The following is a 19740-nucleotide window of genomic DNA, read 5'->3' as shown; positions in this document are numbered from 1 at the left end:
CTTGGAAGTAAAGTCTCTGTAGATCCGAGGGGGACATGCAAGAAAAATAAAAAAACAGCATTTTAGCTTGCAGATGATTGGATGATACATTGGTGTGGCTGGGAGGAGATAGATAACCAAGACTCTATACAGAATATAGTAATGACTCAATTTAAACCTTTACCATTAGTACATCGAATAGTGTCTCACAAATTCTATGAGAAGAGAAAATTTCCAACTTTTTATTTAATCCATAGATTATGGGAAACAATACGCACTATTACGCACCATAAGGACTATACAATATATATGCCAATATGGGACAATTATTGCTTATTTGAGTTGAATAAACTATCAGAATTTTTAGAATGGAAAAGGGCTGGATTAACTATTCTTTATCAGTTATTTGAAGGGGATATTTTATTGCCCTTCAGTACACTCAAAGAGCGTTTCCACTTTTCTAATAGTAACTTGTATCAGTATCTTCAAATTCACCATGCCCTACAAAGCCAAGCTCTAACATTTCAACTTCAATATAGTCCATCAGAGATTTTCCTGAAAACAACCTCAGTACGACCTATGAAACAAGTACTAATTGGAGACCTCTACCATATTCTATTGAATGTAGAAAAGGCAGATGGTCAGTTGCAAAAAGACCTGACAGATCTTAGTGAAGAAGAATGGATAAGAGCTATGGCGATTTTACCTGAGTTATCTATTTCACCACCTCAGCAACTGACTCAGCTTTTTATTTTACACAGAATTCACTATACCCCACAAAAATTCTATGCTTGGGGAAAATATACGTTGCCCTTATGTCCGCAATGTTCTGTGTTTAACGGCTCCCTCATTCATGTGCTTTGGCACTGCCCTAAGCATCGTAGATATTGTGAGAAAGTGTTTTTGACCTTGAATACGATATCTCGGACAGAAATAATAAATACCCCTAAACTAGCACTTTTTGGAATAATTCCAGATGGAAGTTTACCTGTAGAGAAGTTTACAATGTGGACTAGATCTCTTTATATAGCTCGTAAACTCACTTTACAAAAGTGGATTTCCAATATTCGACCAATACATAAACAATGGGGTAATAAAATAAATTATATATTAAAAAAAGAAAGACTAGCATATAAACATAGAGGAGTTCCGCAAAAATATATTAAAATATGGAACTATTGGCTTGACTTGAGTAACTTACTGTATGATGGTTCATGTTATGGGGTTGGAGAGTAGGTGGAGGGGGGTGGAGGGGGGTGGGGGGGGGGGGTAGACGGGGGTGAGGAGATCGATTCGTAATAAACTAGGAAGTTGAGATTTGTACAATACAAATGTATTGTTGTTTGATCTTTATTGTTGTTTGTCCAGGTATATTTAGAACAAAATGAAATGATGGTAATCCTCTATGTTTAGTGTTTCTTTGTATATACCTTTATATGTAATTAGCATGATAAAAATAAAAAAAAATTATTTGATTTAAAAAAAAAAAAGGATCTGCAACCATTTCTTCGTCTTTGAGCTGGAGTGTTTACAAATGTTTTATGTTCAATTATGGTTTTTGGTTTGATAAAAGGCCGAACCAGCCATTAAACTCCAATGCAGTTTTTGGTGTTGTTATTGAAGATAAGGGGGGTTATCACTAAATTACCAATGTATGTAATAAATCAGTTTATTTTCCCCAATTAAAGGGGGTGAGCTGTCAAGAAAATTAGAGAGATAAACCTAGGTGGGCCTGCAACTCTCAGAATGGATGATGGGATGTGTAGTTCCACAAAGTCTGTGGCTCTCTGTCTCTCTATTTGCTGTATTGCTGTAATGATTCCTCTTGTGCTAAGTAATGAAAAGACAGGATAAGTTACCACCTATGAGATGTTTGCCCTGGTCCCACCACTGTCTTAAAACAGTTCTGGTGCTAACTTAGCCTTGTCCGATTCTACAATCATTAGATTTTAGTTAGTCTGGAGCTTTTGAGATTTACAGGCAGATGTAGTAACTGCTTTGGCTGTCTTATACAGAACTGTACATTACATGTGTGTGTGACTATAAGCTGATCATTATAATACCCGTGTAAGATGAGTATTTATTTTACTTGGCAGCATTAAAACTGTTACAAAACACAACACGACACACTTGCATTTGTACATGGATTTTTTAGATTTTATTTTAATTGATGTTTTTGCATTATTTTTATTAAATGTTTCATATTGAAAAATGTAATCATTTGGCCAGTAATTGCAGTAGAATTGACATCAAGTTGAATAAAGCATTTTGAATCGTGTGATGTGTTTTCAATACTGATGTGACTTTCATGGCTTATTGCATACTTTGCATCCTGCAAAAGAAGAGAGGAATATAGGTTAGAGCATATTATAGAATGATGCACAGGAATAATCAGCTATATCCTTTGTTACTTAACATAGGATCACAGACATGCGCAGGGGGTGTGCCGGGTGTACATGGGCACACCCTAATCACCCAGTGTGGCGCAGATTTCCGCTGCTGATATTTCACCAAAGCTCCTAATTTTTTTTTTAAATAATAAAAATATATAACTAAAATTGTAAAAAGCAATACAAAAATAAAATAATAAAAATTAAAAACTACTGTCCACTGCCCTACTGACACCAACCTCTGCCCTACTGACACGTCCACTTCTCTACTGACACCATCCACTACCTTACTACATTTTAAAATGTTTACATTTATTTAGAGTGTGTGTGTGTACACATGTGTGTTTGAGTTTTGGGGTGCACACCCTAATGGAATAGGCTGCGTACACCGATGAGTAAGATGAAATAAAATTGGAAAGATATAAAAAGAATACATTCACTCAAAATGTGTTTTTCAGTTTTGCATAAATTCCAGTTAATATACAGTGATCTCTTTCTGGGAGCTAGATATATAGTATGCACACAAGTTCTACCAATTTATCACATGCTTCAAAAGGGGTCTCACCCATCCTCTTGCTTTTTTCTATTTTTTTGGGGATAATGCAACTGCTGTAGCAGGAGTAGTAAAACTGAGTCTAGCAGTCAAAACCTTCATGAAATACAATCCATTGGATAATTACCCAACCTGGGACCATCCTTTGCTAAAAATATCAGTATTGTGAGGACTGACCTCTAATTTTTATGTATGTGGCCCCTGGCCTGCTGCTGCCCCAGGCCACAGAATTGCTCTGTTTGGCAACTTGAACCAGGGTACTACTGACACTGTTACCATTGCTGCCTTGCACCTTCTTTTCCCCCTCCCCAACCTGCCAAAGAACTTTAGGAGTGGCTGTGTGAGAGGAGACAAAAGGAAAGAGAGAGAGAACACTGACTACAGAACTTCTGATGGCTGCCCTGCTTACTTGTTAGGTAAAAATCCAAAAAACTTTACTACCACTTTAATGTGCAAATCCATAGTTATTATTATATTATTATCATACAGCGCTTTACAACATGAGGGCAGACAGTACAGCTACAGTACAATTCAATAGAGGAGGAATCAGTGGACCCTGTTTACTGGAGCTTACAATGTCAGAGGGAGGGTCAAGAGATACAAAAGGTAATAACTGTGCGGGATGAGCTGATGGAGAAAATAAAAGTACAGTTAGGTGGGGGCAGGATAGGCTTCTCTGAAGAGAAGGGTTTTTAGGAATTGTCTGAAGTAGATAGAATAGGATAAAGTTTGACAGATTAGGGTAGGGAGTTCCATGAGGTGGGAATGGCTCAGGAAAAGTCCTGGAGGCGAGCATGGGAGGAGGTAACAAGTAAGCTAGAGAGCAGAAATTCTTGAGAGGAACAAAGAGAACAATTTGGTTGGCATTTTGAGATTAGGTTAGTGATGTAGCTGGGGGCCAAGCTGTGGATGGCATTGTAAGTTGTTGTTAGTATTTTGAATATATATAGAGAGAGAGGAGTAGCATACACTGAACAGTTGGCAAGATGGATGAATCTAGCATCAGTAGTCATGGTGGACTTTAGACGGGATAGCCTATGTAAAGGTAATATTACTCACATTAAATCAATGTAACATATTCTTCAGTATACTGAAGAGCAGTGATACTTGCATGGTTCATTTCTCCGAGAGCTCACAATCTCATAATGAAAGCAGAGCTGCTGTATGAAGGTCTTCCCTCCTCTGCAAAACTACCCAGGCTCAGTACTTTGCCCTACGTGTTACGTCAGCAACTTCATCAGCCTTCTTCTGGAAGGAATCAATACTGATCACCGAGGAAGATTGATTTAATGGATTTTCTTTATTGTCTTTTGTCAGAAAGCCATATATTTTATGGAGTTGCATGTTAAGATTTATTAGTACATTTGTTTCTATCTCAAATTACTTGCCACATGTTAATTATTTTGGCACATGCTGATCATTTTGGCACATGTTGGTGATTTACAGCTAGGTATATTTATTTTTATGTGAGTATATAAGTTTTTCTGGACTTTGGGTTCTGCAGCTAACAGATTCTAGCAGTTATTAATAATGGTGAGAGTGAGATTTATTAGTTATGATTAACATTGCAATTTTGTCTATGCTGTACATAGAACCATTTCAGTTTCTTTTATTTTCTTTTTTTTTTTTTTAGCTTTTGGACTGGGAAAATCAGCTTTCAGTTTTCACTGTGTTCGTGGCTACCTATTGTCACCATGCTATATATGATTTGTTTCATTATTCAGTATATAAACTTACATTCCTTTTCCCGTGTTACCACCAGTGACGTCTGTTGTGGTGGCGGTGGCCGTAGTTGTTGTAGCCGTAGCCATTGCCTCTATAATAGTTTCCCCAAGGACCATAAACATATCTAGGATATGAACTGCCAATAACAGGAATCCCTGGCTGCACGTAGATGTTGGGCCTGTAATTCCAACCACCATTGTAAAAACCAGGGTTATTTCCACCAGTCCCTATCCCAATGACAGCTCCTGTAAAAGAAAGGAAAAAAATCAGAATCACAGTTACTGAAATGTTCCTTTATAAAATATTTTATATGTAACCTATCTTATGTAATGAACTCCAGAGAGAAATATAAGACACAAATGAAGGCAGCTCTGTAACTATTAATATATCATTAAGTGCATTTTTTTTTAAATGCAATCAGTTTAAATATCGGAGAAGAGAGCAATTAAAATATCAAATTTTGACTTCTTTATCACATTACAAGGCATGGTCTGCCTCCTACAGATAAAATGTTTGATATTCTTTAGATTTAAGGCATTCAGTCTCCTAGGCCAGTCAGGATTGGACAGAGCCAATTACTCCATGCAGCAATGTATGCTGAGAAAATGTTGTCATGGTGACCAGAGAGAATTTACACCTTACCACTCCCATGGCCCTTCTCATTACAGACAATAAGGCCAATGGCACACAGGCCTTCTAACCACAGGGTGTCCCTCCGAGCATGTTAGAATGCCCCAGAAGCACAGGTGCAGCCTTCAACCCCACTTCAGACAGCCTAAGTCTTTGACAAGCTGCAATTAGAAGGGGTCGAGCGCTATACCAAGTGGATGCAAACGCTATTGCCTTTGTGTCTGTGGCAGTAGAGGCAAGTGATGTGCTAAGTATCGTAAATGAAATTTATGATTAACCCCCCTAGCGGTAATCCCGAGTCTGGCTCGGGTTGGGATTTTAATTACAGGAGCGGTAACCCCGAGCCAGACTCGGGATCGCATCGCTGGATGCAGGGGAGGACACAGGGAGAGTTACTCACCTTGTCCCCTGGATCCAGCGATGTCCCCCGCGCTGTGTGATCGAGCTGTCCTCCGCTCGATTCACAGTGCCGAATGCCGCCGAGCTCCGTTCCCTGCGACGTTACGGCGCACGGGAGCGGAGAACGGCGGCAAATTCAAAAAAGTAAAAGTACACAAAACACACACAGCACTGTAATCTTACAGATTACAGTGCTGTATTAAAAAATACACACCCCCTTTGTCCCTAGTGGTCTGTGCAGTGCCCTGCATGCACTTTTATATTATAAATACAGTTTTTTTCTGCCTGAAATTTGGAGATTGTCCATAGCAACCAGAAAGTGTCCCTTTTTCAGTGTTTTAGGATTTGATTACATTATTGAATATTTTTTATTATTCTATATTATATTATAAACTTTATCATACCCGGGATGTCTGCTAGACTCTGGTTTGAACAGATTTAAGAGCGTTATTCCTAAGAATTACAGGACTGCAAAATAAAACGCCAGATTTCCATGCAAAATAATTGTACCGCTTTCAGCACCTTATTCCAGACTGAATCATACCGCCAGGGAGGTTAAGTTGATTAATAGATGAAATATGTGGCAAGCATTGAGATGATATGCCTAACATTACACTACCACTGACCACATATAAAGATCATATTCACTTGAGTCATACATTTCTATTAACATTGGTCCTTTCCCATACTCTCATATAAAAAAAGATGTTTGATAGCCTGTCACTACTGAAGCAAAAGAAAGACAAATCCATATTATGACTGCTAATCAAAACTGTATTAGACCCCTTTCACACTGGGGAGCTTTGCAGGCACTACAGCGCTACAAATAGCGCCTGCAAATCTCCCTGAAACAGCCGCTGCTGTCTCTCCAATGTGAAAGCCCCGAGGGCTTTCACACTGGAGTTGTGCGCTGGCAGGATGCTCAAACAAGTCCTGCTAGCAGCATCTTTGTCCATTGAAATCAATGGGGCAGCACAGCTATACCGCCGGCATAGCGCTTCTGTAGCAGCGTTTTGCGGTGGTTTTTAACCCTTTTTTGACCGCTAGCGGGTGCCGCTTTACCTCCGACGCCTCCCCTGCCCCAGTGTGAAAGGAGCCTTAGCCCTTGTACACACGGTCAGAGATTCCGACGGAATGTGTCCGATCGGAGCATTTTGTCGGATATTCTGACTGTGTGTGGTCTGCATCGGACTGTTTCCGTTGGAATATCCGTCGGACCAAATTTTTCAACTTGCCGGAAATATTTTCCGACAAAATGCTCCGATCGGACATACTCCGATCATGTGTAGAGAATTCCGATCAGACAAAGTGCCACGCATGCTCAGATCAACTTCCTACATCAAAGCTATTGGCTACTAGCCTGAACCTAGTCCCATCGTAACGAAATTACGTCATCATGTTCTGAAAGATCGGATTTTCCGACAACTTTGTCTGACTGTGTGTATGCAACAGTTTCGGACAAGATCCGTCGGACAAAATCCGACGGATTTGGCTGTCGGAATCTCCGACCGTGTGTACAAGGACTTAGAGTTTATTTTTAGCAATTTAGTGAGATTAAAAAAAATAAATGTAACCCCCTTTTCCCCAAGCTAAGTATGTTATTCCAATAATAATACTCAAAAATACATTTGATCCAACCAGAAATTCCAAATGCATTTGGTTACTAAAATTACAATACCAAAGTCCTTGAATATAAAAAAAATTCTACTTAGCCCAAAAAAAACCAACATACTAATTAATTCAAGTATTAAAAAAAATGAAATGGCAAAGGTATAAATTTTGAAAGTTATTGTAGCAAGTTACTAACCAAAATTGAACGACATGATGGTGGATCTGAAAAATAAACAGAGACACGCAGTTAAAACTTTATACTTATGAAGCAAAAAATTAAATAAAAAATGGTTAAACCTTTATCTCTTATTAGGCCTGCCAGCACATCTCAAATACAAGCCCTTTTAGGTGAGTTGTAGTTAGCCTGCTTCAAGACAGATAGGTCACTTTCAATTTATATGCACTCTTGGGCTTGTTTTTTTTCCACCTGAATAACTATGCAACTATTATAAAAATATTGACACTGAGACACTAAAGTGCATGTAAATCTCTCTAACAGGGCTCTAGAGAGGAGTAAAAACTATACAGGGGTTCTAATGCTTTACCGTTCTATCCAATACAAAAACATTTGGCTAGGTATCCATCTGAAAATGGTATATCAATATAATATCAAATATGACTTACGTACCAGAAACTTGCTCCTTGATGTAGAATAAACTCAATTATTACCAACAGAAAATCAGCTGCTTTTATATCAATATTAAGACAGGGAGGAGACAGCAAGCTACAATAGGTGTGACTATTTTTGTCATTGTCATTCCATATTACATTCCATAATCTATAGTTATTTGCTACCAGCCCAATTCCATTTCCAATTTAAATGACACTGCATTTCTGAAGCCTGAGATACCATTTAATTAGCACAATTATTACAACAGGGAAACACGTGACATTTTTAAAATAATGCAAGTAACAATCACCTGGGGAAAAATCCTAAAGCATAAAAATTCACTTTACCGGAGCCATCAGTAAACTCGGAAACTATCTGGTGTGGCCGATGGCTAGGCAGGAAGACAAGTAAGGGCAAGATGGCCCAGACTAGGCTCGGTGCCCTTGGAGGACCAGAGCGACCTCCAACGTCACATCCAGTTCTTGGGCAGATAGACGGGATTTTTATTTTTTTGAGTAAACCCTTAAGGACCAGGCCTCTTTTTCAGATTTGGTGTTTACATGTTTAAAACTGTTTTTTTTTTTGCTAGAAAATTACTTAGAACCTCCAAACATTATATTTTGTTTTTTTCTAACACCCTAGAGAAAAAAATGGCGGTCATTGTAATACTTTTTTTCACACCGTATTTGCGCAGCGGTCTTACAAGCGCACGTTTTTGGAAAAAATTCACCTTTTTGAAACATGTAAACACACACAGTGTCCCCTAAATAGTGTCCCCAAAACACTGTCCCCACACAGGAAAAACACCTGTCCCCACATATGTAACACTAAAATCATATGTACCAATGATTATCTGCACACATATGTACATGATCATCTGCTTACATATATCCGTGATCACACAAACCAATTATTAAACACTTCACTGGACTTTTTTTTTTACCAAAGACATGTAGCAGAATACATTTTGGCTTAAATTTATAACAAAATTCGATTTTATTGGATTTTTTTAAAAACAGAAAGTAGAAAATATTATTTTTTTCAAAATTTCCGCACATTTTTTCGCTTATATCGCAAAAAATAAAAAATAGACTTGTGAATAAATACCACCCAAAGAAAGCTCAATTTGTGTGAACAAAATGAAAAAAATTTCATTTGGGTACAGAAAATTGGCCTGGGGAGGAAAGAGGCGAAAGTGCCCAGTATTGAAGTGGTTAAAGATGGTACTCTGTATATACTGTACTTACTTACAAAGTGTTTTGAATTTTATCAATTGATGGCTCTGACTGAATAAAGGTGTAAAGATAGATAGATAGCTAGATAGATAGATAGATAGATAGATAGATAGATAGATAGATAGATAGATAGATAGATACGAGATAGATTTGCCCACCCCTCTATTTTATACATGAAATAGATAACCTTCATCTATCTGGCAACGTGCAAGACTATTGACAATGCCAAATCCCAGAGACAGCCAATCCTGAACTTTCAGTAGTAAAACAGACAATTTCAGAATAGTTCACAAAAAATGACCTTCTATCTTGAATGATACTTATCCTGAATTTTTTACAAACATGGTCTCCATGAATGAATGAATGAAATATTTGTATAGCGCACAATGCGAACTGAATCGCCTCCATGGTCTCCACTATAGGATTTTATTATCATCATTAATCTGGATCGATCATTGCTTTCTCTGTAATATATCATAGAAACTGAATACCAGTGATGCCTGGCAAGTTATCCCCTCCCTCCCTTCCCTTCTCCCTTCCTCTTCTCCCTTCCCCTTCTCTTTAGTATTCTTTTTTACTTTTTATACTACTCTTCCACTTTTTAACGGATTCGATAGATCTGTTGAACTTAAAGAGGTTTTAAAGTCAGAAGTTTTTTTTTAATCTCAATGCATTGTATGCATTAAGATAAAAAAGCCTTTTGTGTGCAACAGCCCCCCCTAATACTTACCTGAGCCCCCTCTCTGTCCAGCGATGTCCACAGGTGTCTCAGCTGTCTGAGGCTCCTGATTGGCTGAGACACAACAGCAGTGCCATTGGCTCCCGCTGTTGTCAATCAAAGTCAGTTAGCCAATCAGGAGAGATAGGAGCGGGACTGGGCCATGGCTCAATGTCTAAATAGACACAGGGAGCTGTGACGTGGGCTCGGGTGCCCCCATAGCAAGCTGCTTGCTGTGGGGGAACTCGACAGGAGGGAGGGTCCGGGAGCACAGATGAGGGACCAAAGAAGAGGAGAATCGAGGCTGCTCTGTGCAAATCCACTTCAACAGAGCAGTTAAGTATAACAAGTTTGTTATTTTAATAGAAAAAAAAACAAGAATTCACAATCACTTTAAGAAGGTTTTTTTAGCTGTAAAAACACTCTAACTCTGATAATAGCTTAAAAATGCTAAAAAACGAGGCTATTCAGCGCTTATCACAGTTTTTGAGCCATAAGCTTTTGTGGGAGTATAGTTTTTCTAAAAAGAAGCTGACAAATGCTACAGCTAAAAACCGTACAAAAACACTGAAAACCGCTACTGCAAAAACACTACAAAACTCATTCTACACCTACAGCTTTCTATAGATAACACTACTGATGTTTTATAACGTCCAGTGTGCATGAAACCTTATACTTGCAGCTATATCCTAAGTCATGACTGAGGCACAAAGGCCTAAGAAAGACTGACTATTACCATAAGATCAAGCCCCCTCCCAGTACAAGAAAACCACACAACCATTACGTTGGAAAAGGGCAAGGCCACAGCTTTATTTCATTTCTGGATAGACAGACTAACTCCAACTTCCAATCAAGGGCATAGCCCATTACACCAAGTTTAAATGCTGGCAAGGTCAAAATAATGCTGCTAAAGCTGTGACAGACCATCGAATGGGTGGAAGGGTGGGTAGCTCTTCTAGCCACATGTTTTCCAAAAGACCCAGAATTCCCTGGGGCAGAACTTGTAATGAACTCCAGCCCCATCAGCCTGATCCAATCCCCTGTGACCACTTTACTTACTACATTTCCCCCACACACAGCTCCTGGCCATGCCCCCATTAGTCAAGGTTCTCTTTCCCTAAAGGGTTTAAGTGGCCTTCACCATTACAAAGATATTTTTTCATTTTTTTATTTGATTAATATGGATGAGCGAGTTTGGGGTGGAGGAACTTGACTGGTCTGCACAGAGTCCTGTGCAGACCAGTCCTACAGTGGCTATAATTTGATAATTACTTATTGGGCTGGACTAAATGGACTGAATGAAAAGAAGCATCAGAGTCAGAGAGTTTACTTCATCTTTAAATTGTTACTAAACCCACAGCAGTAAAATCAGTCTGTATATGCAGTAAAGCATATACTTAAGATGTATATCATAATCACTCAGAGCTACCTCCTACACCCCATGTAACCATGTGACATCACATGCAGTGTAAACCTGGCCATCGGACAGCATTACTGCAGTCATATCAGCTGGAGCTGATAAGACTCACACAGGCACTAGATAATCGGCACAAGTAAATAGTATCAAATAAAACAAGTCAACTATGAACAGGGAAGCAGGGTTGCCATAGAAATATTGGATTGAGAAGGAGGCTTGGTTAACAGTACAGGAAGTGCTCAATGTAAGGGCAGAAATACACTCCACTGTGGACTTTTTCTTTAAACAGTAAGTAATATGCGATTTGGGTTGGATTAGTTGGCTATAGTTTGATAATTACTTATTGGGCTGGACTAAATGGACTAAATGAAAAGAAGCATCAGAGGAGGAGAGTTTACTTTCTCTTTAAAGTGTTACTAAACCCACAACAGTAAAATCAGTCTCTATATGCAGTAAAGCATGTAAAGCATGCTTGTTATACTCACAGTGGAACCTAATGGCGCGTACACATAATCAGAATTTTGGTTGGCAAAAGCTCTGATGGTTTTCCCAACAAAATTCCGATGGGATTTTGCTCAAGCTGTCTTGCATACACACAGCCACACCAAATTCCGACTGTCAAGAACGCAGTGATGTACAACACATACGATGGGACTAGAAAAAGGAAGTTCAATAGCCAGTAGCCAATAGCCTCCATCTCATAGTTGAATCTGAGCATGCATGAGTTTTTGCTCGTCGGAATTGCATACACACGATCTGGAAATTTCCAATAGAAACTTTTTCCATCTGAAAAATTGAGAACCTGCTCTCAATCTTTTGCTGGCGGAAAATTGGCCAGCAAAATTCTGATGGAGCATACACATGGTCGCATTTTCCAAAGAAAAGCTCTTATCGGTCTTTTGCTGGCCAAAATTCTGACCGTGTAGCACATTTCTGAAAAACAAGTTTCAAAATCCAAAAATGGCCTAGAATAAGTGTATTAAAATCCAAACGTCTTATAGTTTTATTTTTAGATTTGAATGGAGTATGGAATGGTTTAAAACCCCAAGTTTCATTTTTGCTGTCTGTGTCCTATTCAGGGGATTGCCTTCACTATTCACCATTGCCAAACTAAAACAGGATGTTTGAGGAAAGTGAGGGGAATTACTTTCTTAAACATTTTACTGCAAAAATGTTCCTGTTTGAAAGAGGACCACTGCATGATTCCAAAAGAAAGAGTACCACATAGAACCATAAATCCCAACATTTTTGGGGAGATTTTATCCTTCATAAGATATCAACATAAGTTGAAGATGTACCGTATTTATCGGCGTATAACACGCACTTTTTTCCCCTTAAAATCGGGGGAAAATCATGGGTGCGTGTTATACGCTGATCCCCCCGCCGATCTGCGCTCTGTGAAGCGCCGCCGACATTTACCGAGCTGAGCCGAGTGTACTGTGTACTCGGCTCCGCTCTCAGTCACGCCCAGTCCCGCCTCCTAGCCTTTACGTCCCGCCTTTGGCCCGGTGTTGTGTCCATCACAGGAGCCAGGACGGGGGGCGTTACTGCGAGCAGAGCCGAGTAGCCGAGTACCCTCGGCTCGGCTCGGTCTATGTCGGCGGAGGGAGGAGCCGAAGATCTCGACGGCGGCGGCGGGAGGAGCCGAAGATCTCGACGGCGGCGGCGGCGGGAGGAGCCGAAGATCTCAACGGCGGCGGCGGGAGGAGCCGAAGATCGCGGAGGGAGAAGCCGAAGATGGCGGCGGCGGCGGTAAATTTAAAACGAACCATACTGCGATTTTGTGGAAGGCTGCAGGGGGACAGTGTAGGGCTGCAGGGGGACAGTGTAGGGCTGCAGGGGGACAGTGTAGGGCTGCAGGAGAACAGTGTAGGGCTGCAGGAGAACAGTGTAGGGCTGCAGGAGAACAGTGTAGGGCTGCAGGAGAACAGTGTAGGGCTGCAGGGGGACAGTGGAAGGCTACATTGATGGGCATTTAAAATGTAAGTTTTTTTCCTTAAACTTCCCTCCTAAACTTGGGGTGCGTGTTATACACCGGCGCTTGTTATACGCCAATAAATACGTTAATTGACTGTAAAGCCCTCCTTGGTAATATAATAATAACCATGCATGGTGCAAAACTGAAAAAGTATGCACGCCCCTTAAAATTTTACACATTTTGTCATGTTACAACCAAAAGCGTAAATCTATGTTATTGGGCTTGTATGTGATAGACCAAAACAAAGTGGCACATAGTTATGAAGTGGAAGGAAAATGATAAATGGTTTTCAATTTGTTTTACAAATAAATATCTGAAAAGTGTGGCGTGCATTTGTACTCAGCTCCCTTTACTCTGATACCCCTAACTAAAATCTAGTGGAACCAATTGCCTTCAGAAGTCATCTAATTATTAGAGTCCATCTGTGTGTAATTTAATCTCAGTATAAATACAGCTGTTCTGTGAAGCCCTCAGAGGTCTGTTAGAGAACCTTAGTGAACAAACAGGATCATGAAGGCCAAGGAATACACCAGACAGGTCAGGGATAAAGTTGTGGAAAATTTTAAAGCAGGGTTATGTTAAAAAAAAATATCCCAAGGTTTGAACATCTCACGGAGCACTGTTCAATCCATCATCAGAAAATGGAAAGAGTATGGCACAACTGCAAACCTACCAAGACATGACTATCCATCTAAACTGACAGGCCGGGCAAGGAGAGCATTAATCAGAGAAGCAGCCAAGAGGCCCTTCGTAACTCTGGAGGAGCTGCAGAGATCCACAGCCCAAGTGGAAGACTCTATTAGTCGTGCAATCCACAAATCTGACCTTTATGGGAGAGTGACAAGAAGAAAGCCATTGTTGAAATAAAGCCCTAAAAAATCCAGTTTGCGATAGACATGTGCGCCATCAATAAATTTATTTTGTTTTGTTCCGCTTCGTATTAAAATTAATTCGTAATTAGTGTCCAAAATTCAATTCGGATTCATACAAAATACGAATTTTCGTTAGAAAATAATAAAAAATCTGCGCTTAGTAAAATAAAATAAGATAAAATAAATCAGCAGCTGAACACTATAACCAGGATACTGGGCACAAAGAAAACAGAAGAAATAAAAGTGCAGCGCTTAGCCTCTAAATATGAATGTGACTTAATAGAAAAATATATAAATGTTGTGAAAAACCTAAATAATGTGAAAGTCATTAATGAAAAATACTTTCAAAGCTCAAATGTCCAATGAAGTCAAAAGACGTTTATCTATAACTCAAGTGTCCAATAGAGTGAAAAACAAACTATAAAACCAAATAATCATAAAAAATGATGCAGCACAGTATAAATAATGTCCCATGTGAATATGAAACAAAAAGTGATTAATCTTGTTTGTTCAAACTACGATAATAATGCTTGACCACGTGGACCCTTCACCTCTGTAAATCAATAATGAATGGAGGCTTACCAGATCACCGGTGACCCCCTGTTAAGGGAGGTCAGTCTGCGCAGATACGATCACATAGACGTTTCGATACAGGAAGCCGGAAAACGACCCAATCCTTCGGATATCACGTAATCTCCAAATCCGCTCGGATCCTCTCATAGGCCTCAAAGCGTCATATCACTTCCTTTTATCAAGGTACGCTGGTGGTTGGAGGGGATTTTAATGTAGCTATGGCTCCCACTTTAGATTCCTCGAATGGCACCTCTTCGATAGCGTATAGAGCACAGTGCTCAAATGCTGGGGCTGCTTCAATGATTTTTCCTTTATTTTCACCTGGTAATCTGGCCAGTAACACACTTCCTATCTTTGGGTGTTACCACTCTGGATAGAGGAGCAATGGAGCCACCCTTTCAAAGCAAAGCAGGTCGTTTTCCGGCGTACAAATATCATATGCATAAAAATTCGTATTTCGAATCCTCACAAATGTACGAATTTCTAGAAATTCGTATGAATTTTCGATTCGTACAAAACTAATCGCACATGTCTAGTTTGTGAGAAGACATGTGGGGGACACAGCAAACATGTGGAAGATGAGACCAAAATGTAACCTTTTGGCCTAAATCAAAATGCTATGTGTGGCAGAAAACTAACACTGCACATCAACCAGAACACACCATCCCACCATATAACATGGTGGTGGCAGCATCGTGTTGTGGGAATGCTTTTTTCCAGCAGTGACAGGGAAGCTGGTCAGAGTTAATGGGAAGATGGATGGAGCAAAATAGAGGGCAATCTTAGAACAAAACCTGTTACAGCCTGCAAAAGACTTTAGATCAATGTTTTTTAATCTTAATTATATGTGATGGGTTAGAACACAATGGTTTAAGTTGGTGAAGTAAAATTAGAAAAATTTATACATAAAACAATTTTTCAGAAATAAAAAAATGATAATTGGCATGTGAGTATGTATGAGCTATGAAGCCCATTAAAAAACTCTGTTGCAACCAATTACCTTCAGAAGTCACATAATTAGTGAAATTATGTCCACCTGTGTGTCACATGATCTGTCATTACATATACACACCTTTTTGAAAGGCCCCAGAGGCTGCAACACCTAAGGAAGAGGCACCACTAACCAAACACTGCCATGAAGACCAAGCAACCCTCCAAACAAATAAGGCACACTGAGAAGTACAAGTCAGGGTTAGGTTATAAAAAAATATCCAAATCTTTGATGATCCATAGGAGCATCATAAAATCTATCATAACCAAATGGAAAGAACATGGCACAACAGAAAACCTGTCATAATAGCCACACACCAAAACTCATGGACCAGGCAAGTAGGGCATTAATCAGCAAGGCAGCACAGAGAACTAAGGTAACCCTGGAGGAGCTGCAGAGTTCCACAGCAGAGACTGGAGTATCTGTAAATAGGAAGACAATAAGCCATATGCTCCATTGAGTTGGGCTTTATGGCAGAGTGGCCAGAAGAAAGCCATTAATTACTTTCAGCAAAAAGCAAAATGACACGTTTTCAGTTTCTGAAAAGGCATGTGGGAGACTCCCAAAGTGTATAGTGGAAGGTGCTCTGGTCTGATGAGATGAGAATTGAACAATTGAATTGAAAATTCTTGAGCAAAACCTGTACCACTCTGTGTGTGAATTGAGGCTAGGACGGAGGTTCACCTTCCAACAGGACAATGACCCCAAACAAACTGCTAAGGTGTTTGAATGGCATAGTCAAAGCCCAGACCTCAATCCAATAGAAAATATGTGGTCAGACTTAAAGATTGCTGTTCACAAGCGCAAACCATCCAACTTGAATCCCAGTGGTAAGATGTGGCAAGCTCATAGAAACGTATCCAAAGTGACTTGGAGCTGTGATGGCCGCAAAAGGTGGCTCTACAAAGTATTGACTTTAGGGGGGTGAATAGTTATGCAAATTGACTTTTATTGTTATTTTGTCGTTTCCTTCACAATAATTAAAAAAAAACATCTTCAAAGTTGTGGGCATGTTCTGTAAATTAAATGATGCAAATCCTCAAACAATCCATGTTAATTCCAGGTTGTGAGGCAACAAAACATGAAAAATGTCAAGGGGTGAATAATTTTGCAAGGCACTGTATTTATTTGTAAAAAAAAAAATTGAAAACCATTTATCATTTTCCTTCCACTTCACAATTATGTGCCACTTTGTGTTGGTCTATCACAAAAATTCCCAATAAAAAAAAATTTTGTTTTTGGTTGTAACATGACAAAATGTGGAAAATTTCAAGGGGTATGAATACTTTTGCAAGGCACTGTATAAAGTATGTGAGTGCATGTAGCACTGGAATAAAGGTCAGATATCAACAGGGGTATTATTAATGGTCCCAAGTCATACAAATAGCATGCACGTAGTCTAGAATAAGTGCACGCCGGGCTCCTGAATTACAGCTGCAGGGGGCCATAGGCTCTAATAGGTGTAAAAAAAGGTGACCTGCGAACCGCCATGCTTGGCACTCGCAGTTCACCCAGGTGTGTTAGAACAGTGAATGAATATTCACTTTCCTAACACTGAACTGCCTCTCCGACAATCAGGTGCTCGGGTCTGTTACCCGTCACCTGATTGGCTGAAACGACAAACGCTGTAATTGGATGCCTATCAGGTGGAGAGGATGGGAGGAATAGATTAGAAGGGGACGCATGGAGGACCCTGCTCGTTGCTGTCGCCAACTGCACCACCGAGACAGGGTAAGTGCCGGGCAGACGGCAGGCGGGGGGGTTCACAGTGGCAGCGTTTGATGGCACAGTGGCAGTGTTTGATGGCACAGTGGCAGCATTTGATGGGCACAATGGCTGCATTTGATGGCACAGTGGCAGCATTTGATGGGGCACGGTGGCAGCGTTTGATGGCACAGTGGCTACATTTGATGGGAACAGTGGCTGTGTTTGATGTCACAGTGGCAGCATTTGATGGGCACAGTGACAGCATTTGATGGGCACAGTGGCAGCGTTTGATGGGCACAGTGGCTGCATTTGATGGGCACAGTGGCTGTGTTTGATGTCACAGTGGCAGCATTTGATGGGCATAGTGACAGCATTTGATGGGCACAGTGGCAGCGTTTGATGGCACAGTGGCAGCGTTTGATGGCCGCAGTGGCTGCGTTTGATGGCACAGTGGCAGCATTTGATGGCACAGTGGCTGCATTTGATGGGCACAGTGGCTGCATTTGATGGGCACAGTGGCAGCATTTGATGGGCACAATGGCTGCGTTTGATGGCACAGAGGCTGCCATTGATGGGCACAGTGGCTGGGTTTGATGGGCACAGTGAGGCGGCAATTGATGTTTTATTTTTCATAATTTTTCAGTTTGTTTTCGCCTCCCCCCAAAATTTTGAGCACCAGCCGCAATTGGCTGGGTGACGAAGCTTTTGGTTGATAAAAATAGTTTTTTTTATATGTATTGCATCTGTATATGTTCCTGGTGTTCAGCTTTAAACTACACAAAGTCTTGTGGCTCTGTACACTACTAACTGAACCATATTTGCAGATAACTTTACGTTATTAGTGTAGGATGGGATCTAAAAAAGTAAAGTTTATGTAATGCTTTACACCAAATACTTATGGTAAATTACACTCTACCACTGTAGTGGTGTGCATATAGGAACTGAATTAAAATGTCTGAAAACAGTCATAGGGCTTGTTAATATAGAACTATAAACAAAGTAAAAAGTCCTGCGCAAATGGTGCCACTAAAAAATAAATGTATAAAGAAATATAAATGTATAAAAAAATATAATATATAAAGTCAATAAATCAAGGTGTACACACCGATGTGTGAAAACAGTGAAAAATAGGAGAAAAGGCGGGACCAGCTGTTCAAAAATAGATAAATCCAGGCTCTCAGAACTCTCACCTCAAAGATGGAATAATCAGGCAAAGTAAAATAACCCCAGAAGATTCTCCTTAATATTTCTCTATGTAATAACCAAGGAATAATAGATGAAGCCTGTAGTATATCCTTCTGCCACTAGAGGGCCATTTCCAATACTTGAATACAACACTGCAGCTTGTAATTCCGTGGTATAGAGCTTGAAAAAAACACAGAGGAGAGGGGGAGAGGGAGAAAGAGAGGGGGACTCCAATAGTGTAGTAGTTGAATGAATGGACAAATTTATTAAAGCATAAAAAATGGACTCTCACATAAGCAAAAAAAAGGGTAACACAGAGCAGATAAAAATGAAGACCTGGCGTTTTCAGCCAGTCTTACGCTGTTTCCGGTTGTCCTACGGCCACTCCCTACGCGTTACGTCACGTCATGTGACTTCTTCATGTGACATGAAGTCACATGACGTGACGTAACGCGTAGGGAGTGGCCGTAGGACAACCGGAAACAGCGTAAGACTGGCTGAAAACGCCAGGTCTTCATTTTTATCTGCTCTGTGTTACCCTTTTTTTTGCTTATGTGAGAGTCCATTTTTTATGCTTTAATAAATTTGTCCATTCATTCAACTACTACACTATTGGAGTCCCCCTCTCTTTCTCCCTCTCCCCCTCTCCTCTGTGTTTTTTTCAAGCTCTATACCACGGAATTACAAGCTGCAGTGTTGTATTCAAGTATTGGAAATGGCCCTCTAGTGGCAGAAGGATATACTACAGGCTTCATCTATTATTCCTTGGTTATTACATAGAGAAATATTAAGGAGAATCTTCTGGGGTTATTTTACTTTGCCTGATTATTTCAACTTTGAGGTGAGAGTTCTGAGAGCCTGGATTTATCTATTTTTGAACAGCTGGTCCCGCCTTTTCTCCTATTTTTCACTGTTTTCACACATCGGTGTGTACAACTTGATTTATTGACTTTATATATTATATTTTTTTATACATTTATATTTCTTTATACATTTATTTTTTAGTGGCACCATTTGCGCAGGACTTTTTACTTTGTTTATTCTTATGTGATAGTTGGTGTTAACTATTTTGTCCCGCTGCATTTTTTAGCAACACTTGCACTTTTGTATCACTTTCACTGTGGATTTTGTATTGCTATAATTTTTACTTTTCCATTTTTTGACACG

At 39.9% G+C, this 19740-nt stretch overlaps 1 protein-coding gene across 1 annotated transcript in view; it reads right to left on the bottom strand.

Annotated features, from left to right (window-relative positions):
• Positions 1-2114: 2114 nt before the first annotated feature.
• LOC143925440 (uncharacterized) overlaps positions 2115-19740 on the bottom strand; it is a 45757-nt gene continuing 28131 nt past the window's right edge. Inside the window, exons 3-5 of the mRNA XM_077449982.1 lie at positions 7484-7509; positions 4660-4892; positions 2115-2311 (exon numbers count right to left, since the gene is read on the bottom strand). Coding sequence (XP_077306108.1) covers positions 4875-4892; positions 7484-7509 — 44 coding nt within the window. The 3' untranslated portion in view covers positions 2115-2311; positions 4660-4874. The remainder of the gene's footprint in view (positions 2312-4659; positions 4893-7483; positions 7510-19740) is intronic.

The sequence above is a fragment of the Lithobates pipiens genome, unplaced genomic scaffold, assembly GCF_037356315.1.
Source record: "Lithobates pipiens isolate NorthernLeopardFrog02 unplaced genomic scaffold, aLitPip1_a1.2 Scaffold_22, whole genome shotgun sequence".
NCBI classification, from domain to species: domain Eukaryota; kingdom Metazoa; phylum Chordata; class Amphibia; order Anura; family Ranidae; genus Lithobates; species Lithobates pipiens.
Note: the sequence above shows the minus strand (reverse complement) of the source record. Positions and strands in the feature narration are given on the sequence as shown.